Source organism: Canis aureus, chromosome 1, assembly GCF_053574225.1.
Source record: "Canis aureus isolate CA01 chromosome 1, VMU_Caureus_v.1.0, whole genome shotgun sequence".
NCBI lineage: Eukaryota > Metazoa > Chordata > Mammalia > Carnivora > Canidae > Canis > Canis aureus.
In genome coordinates this window covers 70,738,523-70,757,075 of record NC_135611.1, presented here as the reverse complement: position 1 = coordinate 70,757,075, position 18,553 = coordinate 70,738,523, and the positions used below count along the sequence as shown (strand labels likewise).

At 41.7% G+C, this 18,553-nt stretch overlaps 1 protein-coding gene across 1 annotated transcript; it reads right to left on the bottom strand.

Annotated features, from left to right (window-relative positions):
- Positions 1 to 4,916: 4,916 nt before the first annotated feature.
- On the bottom strand, positions 4,917 to 16,672 carry PRXL2C (peroxiredoxin like 2C). Its single transcript, XM_077903526.1, has 6 exons — positions 16,158 to 16,672; positions 15,722 to 15,790; positions 14,620 to 14,673; positions 14,355 to 14,460; positions 10,061 to 10,192; positions 4,917 to 7,310 (listed from the first exon to the last, which is right to left on the bottom strand). Exons 1-6 carry the CDS (start codon positions 16,371 to 16,373, stop codon positions 7,183 to 7,185), a joined length of 705 nt encoding a protein of 234 aa, XP_077759652.1. The 5' UTR covers positions 16,374 to 16,672; the 3' UTR covers positions 4,917 to 7,182.
- Between the last annotated feature and the right edge of the window lie 1,881 nt (positions 16,673 to 18,553).

Below are 18,553 nucleotides of genomic sequence, written 5' to 3'. Positions count from 1 at the left end.
TTTGGCTCAGGTCATGATCTTAGAGTTGAGGGATTAAGCGCTGTGTCAGGCTGCATGCTCAGCAAGGAGTCTGCTGGAGATTCTTTCTGCTCCTCCTCCCTCCTCTTCTGCTCCTCCTCTGGCTCATTCTCTCTCTAATAAATAAAATCTTTTTTAAAAATGGAGGACATTTTCAAGTCCATTTTTTTATATTAAAAAACATTCAGCCCTAACATTTTTAAAAAGATTTTATTTATTTATTCATGAGAGGCAGAGAGATAGAGAGAGAGAGAGGCAGAGACACAGAAGCAGGCTCCTATGGGGAGCCCCATGCGGAACTTGATCCCAGGACCCCAGGATCAGGACCTGAGCCAAAGGCAGACGCTCAACTGCTCAACCGCTGAGCCACAGGTGTCCTAGCCCTAACATTTTCAAATACTGTCTTTTGCCTCCACTTTCTTGCTTCAACTTTCTTTCTTCAATACATAATTTTTACAAGATAAAATTCATTATATAAATTCTCCACTTATAATTCTCTTCAATATTTCACCAAATTTTGATGCTACATAATCACAGGCCATTTTGTTCCCCTTTTTCCCATTTCTTTTTTTTTTATGATGAAAAAGTTTATATTTAGATTTATAGCCGGCTAGACTCAGTTTAGATGATCCCAATTTTGTCGGCAACATCCAGAGCATCATAGTCAGGAGCCAGTCGAACATATGCTTTCTTCTCTCCATCAGTCCTGATCAAGGTGTTGGCCTTGGCCACATCAATGTCATACAGCTTCTTCACAGCCTGTTTGGTCTGGTGCGTATTGGCCTTGACATCCACAGTGAACAGGAGTGTGTTGTTGTCTTCTATTTTCTTCATGGCTGACTCAGTAGTCAGGGGAACTTGATGATGACATAGTGATCAAGCTTTTTTCTTCTGGGGGCGTTCTTTCGAAGATATTTGGGCTGCCTTCGGAGACGCAGGGGTCTTGGGTCATCGGAACGTAGGTGACATGCGGATCTTCTTTTTTTTTTTTTTTTTTTTTTTTTGTGACTGTGCACGCCTTTCAGCACTGCTTTCTTAGCTTTCAAAGCCTTTGCTTTGGCTTCAGCTTTGGGAGGGGCAGGGGCTTCCTTCTCCGCCTTCATGAAAGGCTCTTTTATTTTTTTTAATTTTTATTTATTTATGATAGAGAGAGAGAGAGGCAGAGACATAGGCAGAGGGAGAAGCAGGCTCCATGCACCGGGAGCCCGACGTGGGATTCGATCCCGGGTCTCCAGGATCGCGCCCTGGGCCAAAGGCAGGCACTAAACCACTGTGCCACCCAGGGATCCCTCATTTTTTTTTTTTAAAGTAATTTCTACCCCCAATGTGGGGCTTAAACCCACAATCCTGAGATCAAGAGTGGTGTGCTCTACCAAGTGAGCCAGCCAGGTGCCCTTCCATTTCATTTTTTTTTTTAAGGAATTATTTATTTATTTTAGAGAAAGCTCACATGCAAGTCAGGGGAGAAAGAAAGAGAGAAGCAGACTCCCCATGAGCATGGGGTGCAGAGCTCTATTTCATGACCCTGAGATCATGACATGAGGTGAAATCACAAGTCAGACTCGCAACTACTGAGCCACCCAGGTACCCCCATTTCATTATTTTCTGATACAGAATTCACATTTATTTACCCAATTAAAAATAGGAGCTCCATCATAAACTGTAAAGCAAAATTACAGAATTTCAAAATTAAATATTTTATCCTATTTGAGCTTTCAATTATTTATCCTGTTTAGCTTCCTTCTTATTTAAAAGTCAGATTTCCATGTTTTCCTGTTTGTAAGGCTTGTTATTTGCTAAAAGTTTCAAAATGAGAGTTTTTTGGCACACCATTCATTAAAATCATTAAAGATTCCAACTTAAAGAAATCAAAACATATAGGACCCATTTAAAAAACATGTTCACTACCAGTGGGGACAACGCAGGTTGATTTACAAAAGCTGCTCTTTAATACTTCAGACATTTTTAATGTCTGCCTAACACTGGGCAACAAAGTTCAGGGTACCATGTTTCTTTAAAAAAAAAAAAAAAAAATTATTGGGCAGCCTGGGTGGCTCAGTGGTTTAGCGCCACCTTCAGCCCAGGGCATGATCCTGGAGACCTGGGATCAAGTCCCACGCTGGGCTCCCTGAATGGAGCCTGCTTCTCCCTCTGCCTGTGTCTCTGCCTCTCCCTCTGTGTGTGTGTGTGTGTGTGTGTGTCTTTTATGAATAAATGAATAAAATCTTTTAAAAAATTATTTGAGGACGCCTGTGTGGCTAGTCAGTTAAACATCAGAGTCTTGATCTCGGTTCAGGTCTCAATCTCAGTATTCTGTGATGGGGCTCCACGCCAGACATGGGGCTTAAAAATAAAAAATAATTATTCAACATCACCTGCTCATAGATAATGTTTTGGGGGGTTATTGTGTATACATGTTTATAAATCGGTAAATTTTGTCAAAACTGCAATATCACTTCAGACCTATTAGAATGGCTGCTATGAAAAAAAAAGGGGCACCTGCTGGCTCAGTAGAGCATGTGACTCTTGATTTCAGGGTTGTGAGTGCAAGCCTCACCCTGGATATAGAGATTACAATCAATCAATCAATATCTAAAAAAATAGAAACAAGTGTTGGTGAGGATATAGAGAAATTGGAACCCTTGTACACTGCTGGGAAGAACATAAAATGTATGTCTGGCTGCTGCTGTGGAAAACAAATAGTATGGTGGTTCCTTAAACACAAAATGCCTATATTATCCAGCAATTCCACTCCTGGGCAGGGAATCAAACAGATACTTGTTTATCAGGGTGTACATTCAATATTGAGGGATGGATGGATGAATAAAATGTGTACATACATACAATGAAATATAATTTAGCCTTAAAAAGGAATGAAGTGCATGCTCTACACCACTGATGAAACTTGAGGACTTTATGCTAAGTGAAATCAACACAGACATAAAAGGATAAATATTGTAGGACTCCACTTATATGAGGTTTCTGGGGTCATCAAATTTATAAAGGCAGAAATTTAGAATTGTCATTAGCAGGGGCTAGGGGGAGGGAGCAATGAGAGGTATTATTTAATGGGTACAGAGTTTCAGTAAGATATGACAAAATTCTGGAGATGGGTAGTGGTGATGGTTGCATGATACTGTGAATATACCTAATGTCACTGAACTGGGGACACTTAAAAATGGTAATTTTTATCTTATGTATATTTTACCACTATAAAAAGTTTTAAAAATGTGTTAAATTTTAACAACTATAATATCTATTTTGACTGACAGCTTAGACACAATTACAAATTATATGTATATCAAAACAAATACCAAGTATATTCTGCTCTGTAGGTTTCTTAATTTAGTATAACATTATTTTTATCACAATAGATAATCATTCAAATTTATGTAATGCTAATATAAAACTGACATCTTGTAACTATTTTCAAAGTTTTCTGCTAATAGAGCCAGTATATGAATAGCTGCCACTCTACTTTTTATTGGGTACAAGAAAATGAGCGAAATTAATTTAAAAGAACTCTGTTCTAAATGAAAACTAGGAGCACCTGGCTGGCTCAGTCAGTAGAGCATGTCTCTGGATCTCAGGGTCATGAGTTCAAGCCCTATGTTGGGCATGAGCCTATTTAAATAAATAAATGAAAACCAATTTTTCACATAATGATGTGTAAATGTACCTTCTGCAACTACACATCTTTAATTAATTTTCTGGAACACTCTTCTTAAAATAACTAGGAACTTTGGAGTAGATGATGTTGCTTCTTTACAAAGTCTGTCTCTCAGTTTCACATGGTCCATGTTATCACTCTGGCCCCAGTGGTAGATGGTAACATAAATAAGCATTTTATGCAGGTTACTAGCTTATTATCAATCTTCTTGAAAAATATTTGCTTTTTAAATTAAACATGCACTTTCATCTTATTAAAATTTTTGCCTCAGTGATTCATTGTAGAAGTCTTACAACACTTCCTCACTGGCCTCTTTGTCTATGGAGTTGTAGCCCTTAGAAGCCCCAGGTCTCAGGCATAGGTCTCAGGCCACAGTTTATGCACTAGTCTTGGTTTTAACTCTGTACTGCACAAGGCCTTTGAGTTGGCGAAGAAACATTCCTGGGATGAGCACAAACTCCAGAGCAGGCCACGGCTTCAGGGCATGGTCATCAGCCTTATTTCTGCTTCTGCTTTTGGCCCTGGTGATTTCCTCACTTTCTTATTAAAAGCACAGTTTAAAAAAAAAAAAAAAAAAAAGATGTTTCTTCTCTGTGAAACGGGCATGATGATGATGCCAATTCTATAGAGCTAATGTATGTAGAACACTTGGCATACTACTTGATAAATAATTAGCATAAAGTGCTAGATCATATTCTTCTACTAGTATTTCTTTGTATTTACTTTAGGAAGGTTTTTCAAAATTTTGAGTCTAGTACATTATTGGGTACAGCGCATGTTTATAGATTTCACAGTACCTATGAGAAATTTTTGTTTTGGAATGCCTGGGTGGCTCAGCTGGTTAGGTGTCCAACTTTGGTCTCTGCTCAGGTCATGATCCCTGGGTTGTGGGACTGAACCCTGCTTTGGGCTCTGTGCTCAGCACAGAATTTGCTCTTGTACCTCTCCCTCTGCTCCTCCTCACCCTCAAAAAAATAAAATCTTTAAAAAAATATTTTGGTTCTAAATATGTTTGTTTGGGTCAGCAAACCACTGCACTGTGTTTGTATAACTGTATCTCCCTGAAGCCACACAAAGAACATTTGTATCTTAGGGAAATGTGCTATACATTTACAAACATATGAAGTTTTGTGTAAGCTATGATTCAGCAGTGTTAAGACTAAAATCAGCAGAGGGATCTGGGTCACCAGTGCTTCCTCAGTATAAAAAATAGCACAAAACTGCTTAATTTTAAATTTCATGAGAAATTTCATTTTTATTGATTAAAAACATGATTGTCTATGTGTATATACACAAACATACATTAAAATATTTGGAAACTTAAAATATATTTTTTGCATGTGACCTCATACGCTTGATATAAAAGCTTATAAAAATTCAAAGCAGTATATACTTGCTAATAATTACCAAGAGTTTGATCTTACTGTATTTTCGTCAGAATTTCTCAGAAGAAAATGCTCCGCATCACTTGCCATCAGGGAAATACAAATCAAAACCACAATGAGATACCACCTCACACCAGTGAGAATGGGGAACATTAACAAGGCAGGAAACAACAAATGTTGGAGAGCATGTGGAGAAAAGGGAACCCTCTTGCACTGTTGGTGGGAATGTGAACTGGTGCAGCCACTCTGGAAAACTGGTGGAGGTTCCTCAAAGAGTTAAAAATAGATCTGCCCTACGAACCAGCAATTGCACTGCTGGGGATTTACCCCAAAGATTCAGATGCAGTGAAACACCGGGACACCTGCACCCCGATGTTTACTTTTTATTTATTTTTTAAAGATTTTATTTTTTTATTTTTTAAGATTTTATTTATTTATTCCTGAGACACACACACACACTCACACACACACAGAGAGAGAGAGAGAGAGGCAGAGACACAGGCAGAAGGAGAAACCGGTTCCATGCAGGGAGCCTGATGTGGGACTTGATCCCTGGTCTCCAGGATCATGCCCTGGGCCAAAGGCATGCTCTAAACCACTAAGCCACCCAGGGATCCCCCTACCCCGATGTTTCTAGCAGCAATGTCCACAATAGCCAAACTGTGGAAGGAGCCTCGGTGTCCATCGAAAGATGAATGGATAAAGAAGATGTGGTCTATGTATACAATGGAATATTACTCAGCCATTAGAAATGACAAATACCCACCATTTGCTTCAACATGGATGGAACTGGAGGGTGTTATGCTGGGTGAAGTAAGTCAATCGGAGAAGGACAAACATTATATGGTCTCATTCATTTGGGGAATATAAAAAAATAGTGAAAGGGAATAAAGGGGAAAGGAAAAAAAATGAGTGGGAAATATCAGAAAGGGAGACAGAACATGAGAGACTCCTAACTCTGGGAAACGAACTAGGGGTGGTAGAAAGGGAGGTGGTGGGGGTGGGGGTGACTGGGTGATGGGCACTGAGGGGGGGCACTTGATGGGATGAGCACTGGGTGTTATTTTATATGTTGGCAAATTGAACACCAATAAAAAATAAATTAAAAAAAAAGAATTTCTCAGAAACTTCCCAACTAAACCTACTAGAGAAATAAAAGAGGACAACAATACACTAAATAAAAGCCATCTGGCAATCAAAGCAGTATACATTTAAATTATAATTTTTTTTAGTTTAAACAATTCTTAAAATCCTTTCAGAAAATATACTGAACCATATTTTAAAATATATGAGACTTTTTTTCTCCTTTTACTGCTCCTTGCAAAAATCCTAGAGAAATGGATAGTGAGTGTGTTGGTACAAGGTGCTTTGAACACAGGCTATGCAGAAGGTCTGGTTTGCTGTATTTCCTCTGAGTAAAGCAATGAAGATAGAAACATGTGGACAGCAACCTACATAAATGCAACTTTGTGGAGCTTGCTATGTAGTAATATATTCTTCATATAATTTTTAAAGAACTTTTCCTAGCCAAATAAATGAATCATGCTCATTATAGGACAGTTCAGAGATTAAAGTATGGAAAAGAAAATAAAGACACCTCTACCACATAGAGGCACCTACTGACAATATTCTGGTGTGTTTATTTCCCATATTTTTTTCCCTAAGCAAACAAAAAATATAAACATTGTATTATTTACAGAATTAAATATCCTGCTTTTTCCACTGGGTAAAATGGTAGTGAGTTGCTTACCTTTCCCTTTATATGTTCTTTGAAAGAATTTATTTTTTTAATGGCCAATAGAAACTTTCATTGAATGGATATACCATAATATAAAATAAAGAATGGTATTTCTAATTTTATAGCTTTTATTTTATATAAATAAAATTTTTATGTAAAATTTTAAAAGCTATAGAATTATAAATATATGTCACATTTTTGACAACTAATGCCTCCCAGAATGCAATAAATAGTACATGGTCTCTTCATGTTTTCATAACTCCTTAAACTGGCAAAAGCCAACAAGTTAGACACTGCACAAGGATACCACACTCTGAACATTTCAGGTCATATCTCAAGGGTCCATTTGAAAGTGACACGTGTCTATACCATCACACATGGATAATTGAAGGTCTGCTTGTGAAGTCCACGTGCTGAACTCCTACAAGCTGTAAAACAGAGTTGATGGGTTTGTGATCCAATCTATTTCTATCACGGTGTATAAAATGGATGTTGTTACCTAAAAGAGAATAGAATAAAAGGCAGAAGTTGACATATAGTATTATTCTTTTTTTTTAGATTTTACTTATTTACTCATGAGAGACACAGAGAGAGAGGCAGAGGCATAAGCAGAGGGAAAAGCAGGCTCCCTGTGGGGAGACAGATGTGCCACTCAATCCCAGGACCCCAAGATCACAACCTGAGCCAAAGGCAGACGCTCAACCACTGAGCCACCCAGGCGTCCCAGTATATAGTATTATTCATTAGATTTATTGCTTATTAGAATCAAGGAAGCCTTTCAACTTTTAATTAGTCTAAAGGGAAAAATTAATTGCCTGGAGTTCATAATATTCTCTATATAATGCCCTAATAATTTTTAATTAAGGTAATAAAGCATAACAAGGATTATGGTTTAAATGAGTGATACTTAATGTTTTATGAGATCCAAGGGGAAAGATTCTTAAATTATAACCTCTGTTAGGTTTTATTAGATGTAATTAAATAAAATGTCCTGTCAAACAGGCAGAATATGGAACTAATATAGATATCAAGCTGGAAAATCACATCTGTTTCTCAAATGTAATAATGGAATAAATCACTCACTTCAAAAAAAAATTCACTCCCAAACACTGATTTAATAGGCTATCTGCATTACAACCATAGACCAAAAGAGGCTGAAAAATCAGGACATTGACAAAGTCAGTTATAATACACTTAGATGTCCACAATCCTTTTATCTGTTTAAATAACAAATTCATAATTTATAGGTCTAGGGTCTTTTTTACTTTAATTTTTGGACTCAAGACTACAATTTTAATGTAAAACATACAATTAAGTAAATGTCATAAGAAGTATATTTTCTGCATTGTACTTACCTGTGGTACTTATAATAATCACTATAAATTTAATATCATAAATTGGCTGATTATCAAATAAGGCAAAATGAAATATAGGTTTAACCAGGAAAAGTTTGTATAAATATGTATACCCAGCTCTTTACTTAGAGGAACTACATTTCTTCCAGCAGGCAGTATCAAGATATTCTCCTTATTATGTTCCCAACTTGGCACACAAATGATGGTCTCTGTGTGCTCGTCACTTACACACCTGAACATGTGGTTAATTGATGCTGAGACATGGAGATTAGGGACTCAAAATAGGTCTGAAGATGGAAACAAGCCATCCAAAAATATGGCTCAATGTCATTCAGGGCTAATCTAGAGGACTTATTCTCATAAAACAGGGCCTCTTTTTTTTTTTTTTTTTTTTCTAGTCTAACTGGTATAAATCCACAAGAGAAGGATAGATAAAATTAAAGGTTTTAGCTAGCCACAGTGCTCCAGCTGCAGAAAGCCCAAAAGCCATAATGTGTGGTCAAAAGCCTCCTTCTAAAGACTTCAGACATGTGGAGTTTATTAAAGTAAATGTTAATTTTATAACTTCTAGAAGCTACATTCACTAATGTGGACAATTTTAAAGAGGAAGAACAACAGAAAAATGTATTCACAATTTAGTGATTCACACTGTTATATGTGAGTGCCTGTCCCTGACTACAATACTTGATCATGGTAGAGATCCAACACTCAACCATGTAGCCAAAGAAATTCCAGGTGGTCCAAAGTGATCAATAAAGCTATTAAAACTATGTGGCTTATAGTAATTGTTACCAAATGAGCTGTCCCTGGAGCAGAGTTCCCTGACACTGAGCAAGTTTTGGAATCTTGTTAGATAGAAGTAACTGGAGTGATTTCTGCTATTGAACAAAAAAAAAGAAAAGAAGAAGAAGGAGAAGGAGAAGGAGAAGAAGGAGGAAGAAGGAGGAAGAAGAAAGAAGAAGAAGAAGAAGAAGAAGAAGAAGAAGAAAGGCTTGATGGTTTACTCTCTGTGAAAATGTTCACTTCCATGAACTTTTTTTAAGATTAGTTTTTTTAAAGATTTTATTTATTCATGAGAGATAGCGAGAGAGAGAGAGAGAGAGAGAGAGAGAGAGGCAGAGACACAGGCAGAGGGAGAAGCAAGCTCCCTGTGCAGAGCCTGATATGGAACTCGATCCCAGGACCCCAGGATCATGACCTGAGCCAAAGGCAGATGCTCAACCCCTGAGCCATCCAAGCATCTGAAGATTTATTTATTTTAGAGACAAAGCATGCGAGTGTAGAGAAGTGGGGGAGGTAGAGAAAGAGAAAATCTCGAGCACGCTCCCCGCTGATTACAGCTCATGCAGGGCTTGATCCCACAACCTTGAAATCATGACCTGAGCTGAAATCAATTATCTGACGCCTAACCTACTGAGCCCCCAGGCGCCCCACTTCCATGAACTGTTTGGTTTTTTAAAAGATTTTATTTATTTATTCATAGAGACACACATAGAGTGAGAGACAGAGAGGCAGAGACAAAGACAGAGGAGAAGCAGGCTCCATGCAGGGAGCCGGACGTGGGACTCGATTCCGGGTCTCCAGGATCACACCTCGGGCTGCAGGTGGCGCTAAACCGCTGAGCCACCAGGGCTGCCCCCATCCATGAACTGTTTAAATAGTTTTATAGACATATATAATTCACCAAACCACTACGGATTTTTCTATCCCAAATACCTGAGATCATTCAGGCACATTACAACCAGTAAAAATACACAGATGCCTTTGAAAACAGAGGTGACCCCTACAAGCACAGAATCATGACTGTTACAATGTCAAATTGCTATTTTTACATAGTATCTATTTTATGAAGAAATGCACAAAAAGAGTGCTGGCTTTGGACTTTGCTGCTTACCTGGACCTAGGATGAGGGTTCCACCTTGCTGAGCAGGGTCTCCTTGAAAATCAAACAGAGGGCCAGTCACTGCCCTGCACAGGCTCCGAATGCTTCCTGAGAGTATATTTGATTTTATGTGAGGGCTCTTTCCTGAAATATTGGGAAGTGTCTTTAGATATTATCATTTTATATTCAATCAGATATCAGAAGATAATGGTAGTGCTCCTGTAAAACATTCTTGTTTTGAAGCATAGTTGACACAGAATGGACATCAGTTTTGAGCATACGATGTAGTGATTACACAGCTCTATGGTTGGGTGAGGCTCCCCACAAGTGTAGCTGCCATATGTCACCACACAACACTGGTACAATACCACTGACTACGTTCCCTATGCTGTACCTTTCATCCCCATGATTTCTTCATTCCATCACTGGAAGCCTGTACCTCCCCCTCCTTCACCCATTTTTGCCCATCCCCCTTGAAATGTTCTCTTTCTTGTGTTATCTTACTTTCAACTTGTCTTCTTCCTTCAAAGAAAGGTTTCTCAGCCTTTCACTGTTGACATTCTTGACCATGTCTTTGTCCAGTGCCATGTAGGCTGCTGAGCAGCATCACTGCCTGTGTATCCACTAGACGTCACAGTACCATTCACTGAAGTTCTGACAAACCACAAATGTCTGCAGATAACACCAAATGTCCCCTTGGTTGAGAACTACTATGTTGAAGGAAGAAGTGATGAGATATCCCAGTCATCTGCCACAGAAAAATGTCAGCTGTAGGCACCTCAAACTGGCAGTGCTTCCCCCTACTTTTTCTTTCATACAAATTTTTTTAAATTTATTTATGATAGTCACAGAGAGAGAGAGAGAGAGAGAGAGGCAGAGACACAGGCAGAGGGAGAAGCGGGCTCCATGCACCGGGAGCCCGACGTGGGATTCAATCCCGGGTCTCCAGGATCGCGCCCTGGGCCAAAGGCAGGCGCCAAACCACTGCGCCACCCAGGGATCCCTCTTTTATACAAATTTTAAGTAATCTCCACACCTACCATGGGGCTCAAACTCTCAACCCCAAGATCAAGAGTCCCATGCTCTACTGACTGAAGCAGCCAGGTGCCCTTAATGCTTTCCCTTTTCATACCCCATTTCTTATCTGTTTAATCTCTCACCTACTACTATGTGTCTACACTCCTTTTCAAGAGACACTGTGGCACAGACTGGTATAGGCTCATCAAAACCCACTTCCTCTTTCTGGGCCCACAGCTAAACTGCATTTCCAGTCTTCCTGGCAGTTTGGTGCAGCCAGGTGACTATGTTCTAACTCATGGGTAAAATGATGTGGGTCTTTTCCTGGTCAGCTCCTCAAAACTTTCATGTTCCTTCTACAGTCTTGGAGGCCTTGGGTTGAAAATGCCAGAGCCACGAGATGAGAGAGGCCCGGGTCCTTCCCCCTGTGTCCCTGCTGCTTGGAGGAAAGGCATCTCAATAGATACATACACCCGTCTTGAAATGAACAGAGAAGGAAATGGCCTCTCCCAGGCTCGGCTACCAAGACCTCGGGAGTGGTCTGTAACGACAGATAGTCCAGCTGCCTCTCCATCTTCCCATGGCTGTCAGCTTTTCTAACTCCTTTCCCACAGTGACTAATACTGCACTTTCTCTTCCTCTGAGCAAAGGGAACCAGTCTCTTTACCTTTCTTATAATTTATCTTTCTCCTATCCCTGCCTTTTATGTCATGCTTTTTTTTTTTTTTTTGGCTTTTTGTTTTGATGGTTATGCTGCCTTTGACCTGCCTGAATCCTTAAGTATTTCCAGATATCTATCTTTTTCTTTCCTCTCTCTGAGTCTTCTATTTCCATGATGATGCACAGTCATCTTACCAAGAAACAAACACGGCCCAATAGCTTAGAGACCTGAGTAAAAAACTAAATTCTCCTGTTCCCTAGGATTTTATATCTAAAATATTTAAAAATCCAAATACCTAAGAAGGGGTCATTTAATATTTCCAAAATATTAGAAATTCAATTGAAGGAGATTCCATGACCTAAAATTTAACAATCTTTGCTTCAAACACAATCTAATTTTGCCCAGTTAAATTTAGTCCTTATGTACAAAACTCCTGTTTTTCAGTCTTCTACAAAACCATTACTCCCTGGTATTTAAGGGCTTTATTTTCTTATTCTTTGTCTTTATAAAATTTCTATTAATTTAAAGTTATTATATATTTTAGTTCCTTAATCTTCAAGTAGGACTATTCTCAGATTGATTCTGAGATTTCTGCTTATTCAGAGAGAAACTTTTAAGAGATTATTTTTTAAAAGATTTTATTTATTTATTCATGATAGACACACTTAGAGAGAGGCAGAGACACGGCAGAGGGAGAAGCAGGCTCCATGCAAGGGGACTGATGCGGGACTCAATCCTGGGCCAAAGGCAGGCACCAAACTGCTAAGCCACCCAGGGATCCCTAAAAGATGATTTTATGAGAGAATACTATTTCCTGGTTGGAAATATAGCACTTTAACACAGGTCACAGGACTTTAAAAGATGTGAATATAACTTCTCTAATAATTATAAGCATATATTTTGTTCAGAATCCATTTTTACAATTCTGTATTTTTATTGTGTCAATGAACAGTGAGGTGTTACTAAGGTGAAACTCACAGTTTAGATCTGGAGTGCTAAATGATAACTTACGCTGGGACTGTTAGAACACAGAAAACAGTCTGCCAGTAAGTAAGGCTCTCAATCTATACATTGCCATTTCCTATACTGAGGAGAAACACTCTTGGTACACTCTACGTGTATGCTAGTTCATCATTAGTTTTAATAAAGTTTAGGTTGCTTTTCTCAAAAACAGCAGTAAAGGCATCATGTCAACTCTATGACTTGACAGTTCCCAACCCACCCCTCCTCTCCATCTCTACTTCCTGCCGTTATTTCTTTCCAGCCTATTACTACCCCCCACTACTCGCTCTGATCTGGCAAGTTCCAACTACTCATCCACAGTGGACACAGAACTATAACTTCTCCACCTCAAATGCCTGATGGTGCCCCCACTGCCTCCAGAACAAATCCAAGCTCCTTGACAGGTCACCCCAGACTCGGCCTGAATTAGCCACAACCTGTCCCTTGGCTCACACCAATTCCCAAACTGGCTCCTAAATTCTGGCCTGACGTAGGGACCCCCACTTCTCCAAGAGTCACAGTTTTTCATCCCTATCTGCCTTTGCATGTGCTACTTTCCGCCAGCAACACCCTTCCCCAGTCTCACTTCACCCAGCTAACTCCTTTAAGAGAGGGCTTAGATGACACCTCCTCTGAGAAGCCTTCCCAGATTCTTCTCTCCCCTCATATTTCTGGCATCGGTATTCCCAGTACATGTTCTCTATTACAAGCCCTTAAATTGTAATCAGCTGTTTGCCTCTGTCTCCCAGAAGAGAGTATGAGTTTCAGGATGGTAGGGTCTGTTTATCACTGTCCTCCTGGGAGCATCCACAAGGTGGAGATTAAGGACAAAAGCTCAACAATATTTGCTGAGGAAGAATTTGAGTCTGAGTTCTCTCAACTGGCATTTCAGAAGCCATTCTTTCTACCTAATACACACAGAAATAGTTCACCTAAGACTGATGAAGCTCTCTTAATTACAAAGAACTGCGTTAAAGGCAGGGAATGTGGACCTTGTGAAGACAAAATCTCATACTTCGACTAACTCTACTATCTGGCCACCTTAAGTGCATTAATAGGGCATATGACACAGTACAAGTTGCTATTCAAGTTCAACGAGGGAAACAGCTTCGGCTTGGAGGTGGGCTTCAAATGAAAACTAAGATTTCATCAGTTACAAAACATGCAGCTTTAAAAGCCATGGTGTTAAGAAAATATAACAACTCAAGCAACATTACTTTTCATTTAATGGCAGAAGTAAAATGTAGTCGTTGTTAAAAATACAAAAGCCAGTTTTCTAACTTCCATATTTTGGGGTAAGCATGGCAGTATCTTTTAAAACCTTTCTCATGACACATACACACATATGTACTCTCCATATTTATGAAAATGTTTTTTATTTCCACAAAAATTGAATCATACTGAAAACACTGTTCTCCAACTTGCTTTCTTCACTCATTTAGTACTTCACAAACAGCTGTCTATGTCATTATACCCAGGAAACGAATCTTTGAGACTCCGGTGTATCGGGCCCACTTACTAGAATCATAAAAAGCAGCCTGATTTGTGAATTTACCATTTGTTTTCCTATGCACAAGTGTGAAAATGCACCATCAATGTTTTCTGATGAGATGTTTCATGTCTTACCTGAAGAGGCAATTCCTTCACCTCTTTTCATTCCCAATTTTTTATAGATTTCTCTCTCAGGATCAACATAGATTTCATGAGAATACCCAGTCAGTTTGCAGAAAGGCTAAAAAAAGATGTTTGGAATTTGTATAAATAAAAGTGAGAGAAAAGTAATGATAACCTATCTTTATTTTAGCAATGCAATCTACAGTTAGCGGTTCAAAAAAAATAATTTTTATGTCTGAAACAGATTTGTTAGTTTCTCAATTTCTGATATATTTACCTCAATATGATGGTAGGATGACTGTCCAATTACTATAAGGGTGATATCTGCTTCCTTTAGGAGAAAAAAGGGGCAGGTACATATTACCAGAAATTATATATATTTTATAAAACCTCCCCTTATCCAACTCTTCTGTTCCATTCGAATGCCACCTATAGGCTTCTAGAAGAATGGAATAAACAGCAAAATTGTATGAGTCAAAGCAAAGCAATGTCTGCCAAAATGTTCATTCAGTCGATCTCTTGTTAAGAACTTCAAGATATTATAGTCAACATCTCCAAAAAAAATCTCAATGCTCCACCCAAAGGCATACACTAAAAAAGAATAAAAATTATTGACGTAGGCTTAATCAGACAGGTTTTATTTTTTCACATCCCAATTAGTAAGGCCTGATGACAACAGATCTTAGTTTTACCAAGGTTGTCCAATTCTTTCACTCAAAAGCTCATCTGGGGCTCATCTGTGCCTGAGAAATAACATATATATGTGGTTGTCACAGGAATGTGGAAGGCACATCCTAACAAATACAAATGTTAACCTTTAAGATATTTTAGTATTTTCCTAAACAACTATTCCGAGTGGGTTTTTTTTTTTTTTTTAAGGTTTTATTTATTTGAGAGAGTGAGCTAGAGAGAGAGAGAGACCCAGAGCGAACTAGCTGGGAAACAGGCTCCCCCACTGAGCAAGGAGCCCGATTTGCCTGGACCCCAGGACCCTGGGATCATGACCTGGGCGGAGGGTGGACTCAACCCACTGGGCCACCCAGGCGCCCCTATTTGGAGTGCTCTTATTTAAAAATAAATAAAGGGAATAAAATATCAATAATTTCTAGCATTTGCGCTTTTGGTCATCATTCAACATTGCAAATAGGTTACTAACATCAAAATTATTATGGTTGGTATGTTAAGAAGCAGGTAGTAGCGAATAAAGGAGGAGAGAAAAGACCTCGAAGGCCTCCCTCTCTTTCCTGAAGGTGTTGGAGAGATGTGTGGGAAGGCTGAGGGCCCGCGGCGGGGAGGGGTCGTACCCTGCACCTCACCCCACCGCGCTTCTTGTAAGATGACTTTGAAGCAGGGCGCGCTGCGGCTCTCAGGAAACTTACCTGTAAGACACTCTTGGGGATTTTGGCCAGATCTTCTACGTATTCCTTGCAAATGTAACACAGGAAATGCTGAAATCCCAACACGGCACAAAGGACAAGTTAGCGACCGATGCCCTCGGGCTCCAGAAAAGCCCGAGCCCTCAATTCGGCGTGACGCTAACGAACGCCCCTCCCGGCTGGCAGAAACGGTGTGGAGGGCGCCCGGAGGGCCTTAGACCCGGGGCGCACCCCCCCCGCCCCCGGGCTCCTCTGCGGCGCGAGGCCTCGGCTGCGCTCGGCTTGCAGGCCTCCGGGAGCCCGCGAGCGCAGCCGCAGATCGCCTGGGAGCCCCAGGACTCCGCAGGGGTGGCCCGGCCCCGGCTCCCGCAGGCCCCGACGGCCCCCGCCCCCGCCCCCGCCCCGGCTGGAGGCAGCCTCGGCCCGGCCCTGCGCTCACCCGCACGAACACCACCACGGCCCGACGCTCCCGGAACAGCGCGCCGAACGGCACCCGCCTCCCGGAGGCGTCCAGCACCGGTAGCTCGGCCACCGCGGCGGACAGGGGCTGCCCGCGCTCGGGGCCGCTCGGGGCCGCGGCTGGGACGGCGCGGCCGCTGACCTGCTGCGTGACCGGGCCGGGGGCGGGGGCGGGGGCGGGGGCGGGCTCGGCCATGGCGCCCTGCACCTGACCCGCCGGGTTCGCGCCACCGGGCCCGGGCGGATACGGCCGCGAGGAGAGTCGGGCGGCGGCCGAGCTGGGCGCACCGGGCGTGGCGGGAGGACCGGGAAGGCGCACGGCCAGGGGCGGGGCGGGGCGGGACGCCGAGGGCGGAGCTGGGGTCCAGGCAGGCGCGGGGCAAACTTCGGGGCGGTGCCGGCCGTGCAGGCAGTGCGGGGGCTGCGCGGGGGCCCCCGCCGCCCGAAGGTTAGGCTCCGGGGGTCGAGATGCGCAGGCAAGAGCGGTTTTTTTTTTTTTTTGAGATTTTATTTATTTATTCATAGGGACACAGAGAGAGGCAGAGACACAGGCAGAGGGAGAAGCAGGCTCCATACAAGGAGCCCGACGTGGGACTCGATCCAGGGTCTCCAGGATCACGCCCCGGGCTGCAGGCGGCGCTAAACCGCTGCGCCACCGAGCTGCCCGGCAAGTGAGGTTTAAACCTCCTGCGCGTTTTCTGACTCCGTCTCCGAGGCGAGAAAATGTTGTTGAGGAAGGAAGCAGGCTCCTCCTTCCGTAACTGCCTGGCTGGAGTGTTCTTAGCTCTCCTGCAGAAGCACTTACCAACTTAAAGAATTTTCTACTCAGAACAGCCAAATCAATGAACCAACAGATTTGTTCTATTTTACTCCTATTCCGTTTTTAACCCATCCCCTACTTAGTTCTTCTAGTGTTTTGTTTTTGTTTTAAGGTATCATTAATATATCATGTAGTGAACACATCTTAGGTGTAGAATTAAATTTTATTTCTTTTTATTTTATTTTTAAAGGATTTTTGCGGGAGAGCTTCTGGGTGGCATAATGGGTTAAACACAGTGGGACTCTTCGTTTTCGCTCATGTCTTGATCTCAGGGTCCTGAGATTGAGCCCCACCTCAGCTCCCCCTGAGCCCAGCGTCTGCTTAGGCCTGTCTCTCTGCCCCTGCCCCCCGGGAGCGTGTGCGCTTTCTCGCTCTTTCAAATAAATAAAAATTTAAGTAAAGAAACACTTATTTAGGGCAGCCCTGATGGCTCAGCGGTTGAGCGCCTGCCTTCGGCCCAGGGCGTGATCCTGGAGATCCGGGATCGAGTCCCACGTCGGGCTCCCTGCATGGAGCTTGCTTCTCCCTCTACCTGTGTCTCTGCCTCTGTGTGTGTGTGTGTGTGTGTGTGTGTGTGTGTCTCATGAATAAATAAATAAAATCTTTTTTAAAAAAGAAACACTTATTTGGGGGCGCCTGGATGGCTCAGAGGGTTAAGTGTGTGCCTTCTGTTAAGGTCATGATCTCAGGGTCCTGGGACGGAGCCCCATTTAGGGCTCTCTGCTCACTGCAGACTGCTTCTTCCTCTCACTCTCCCTCAGTGCTCTCCCTCTCTCTCTCTCTCAAATAAATAAAATCTTAAAAAAAAAAAAAAACACTTTTTGTTTAGAAGTAGACTTCACTCCCAAGCAGGGCTTGAACTCACCAACTACAGAGGAAGACCTGAGATGAGATCAAGAGTCAGAGGCTCTGGCAGCCCTGGTGGCTCAGTGGTTTAGTGCCGCCTTTGGCCCAGGGCCTGACGTCCGGCTCCCTGCATGGACCCTGCATGTGTCTCTGCCTCTCTCTCTGTAGCTCTCATGAATAAATAAATAAAATTAAAAAAAAAAATCAGAGGCTTAATTGGTTGAACCACCCAGGTGCTCCAAGTTAAATTTATTTTTAAAATAAATCTTTAGAGACGCCTGAGTGGTTCAGTGGTTGAGTATCTGCCTTCGCTTCAGGGCATGATCTCAGAGTCCCACATCAGGCTTGCTGCGTTGTGCCTGCTTCTCCCTCTGCCTGTGTCTCTGCCTCTCTCTCCCTGTGTCTCTCATGAATAAATAAGTAAAATCTTTTTTTAATGATAAATTTATTATTTTCTTTATTGGTGTTCAATTTGCCAACATACAGAATAACACCCAGTGCTCATCCCATCAAGGGCCCCCCTCATGCCCGTCACCCAGTCACCCCCACGCCCCCGCCCTCCTCCCTTTCAGCCACCTCTAGTTCGATTCCCAGAGTTAGGAGTCTTCATCTTCTGTCTCCCTTTCTGATATTTCCTACCCATTTCTCCTCCCTTTCCTTCTATTCCCTTTCACTATTATTTATATTCCCCAAATGAATGAGACCATATA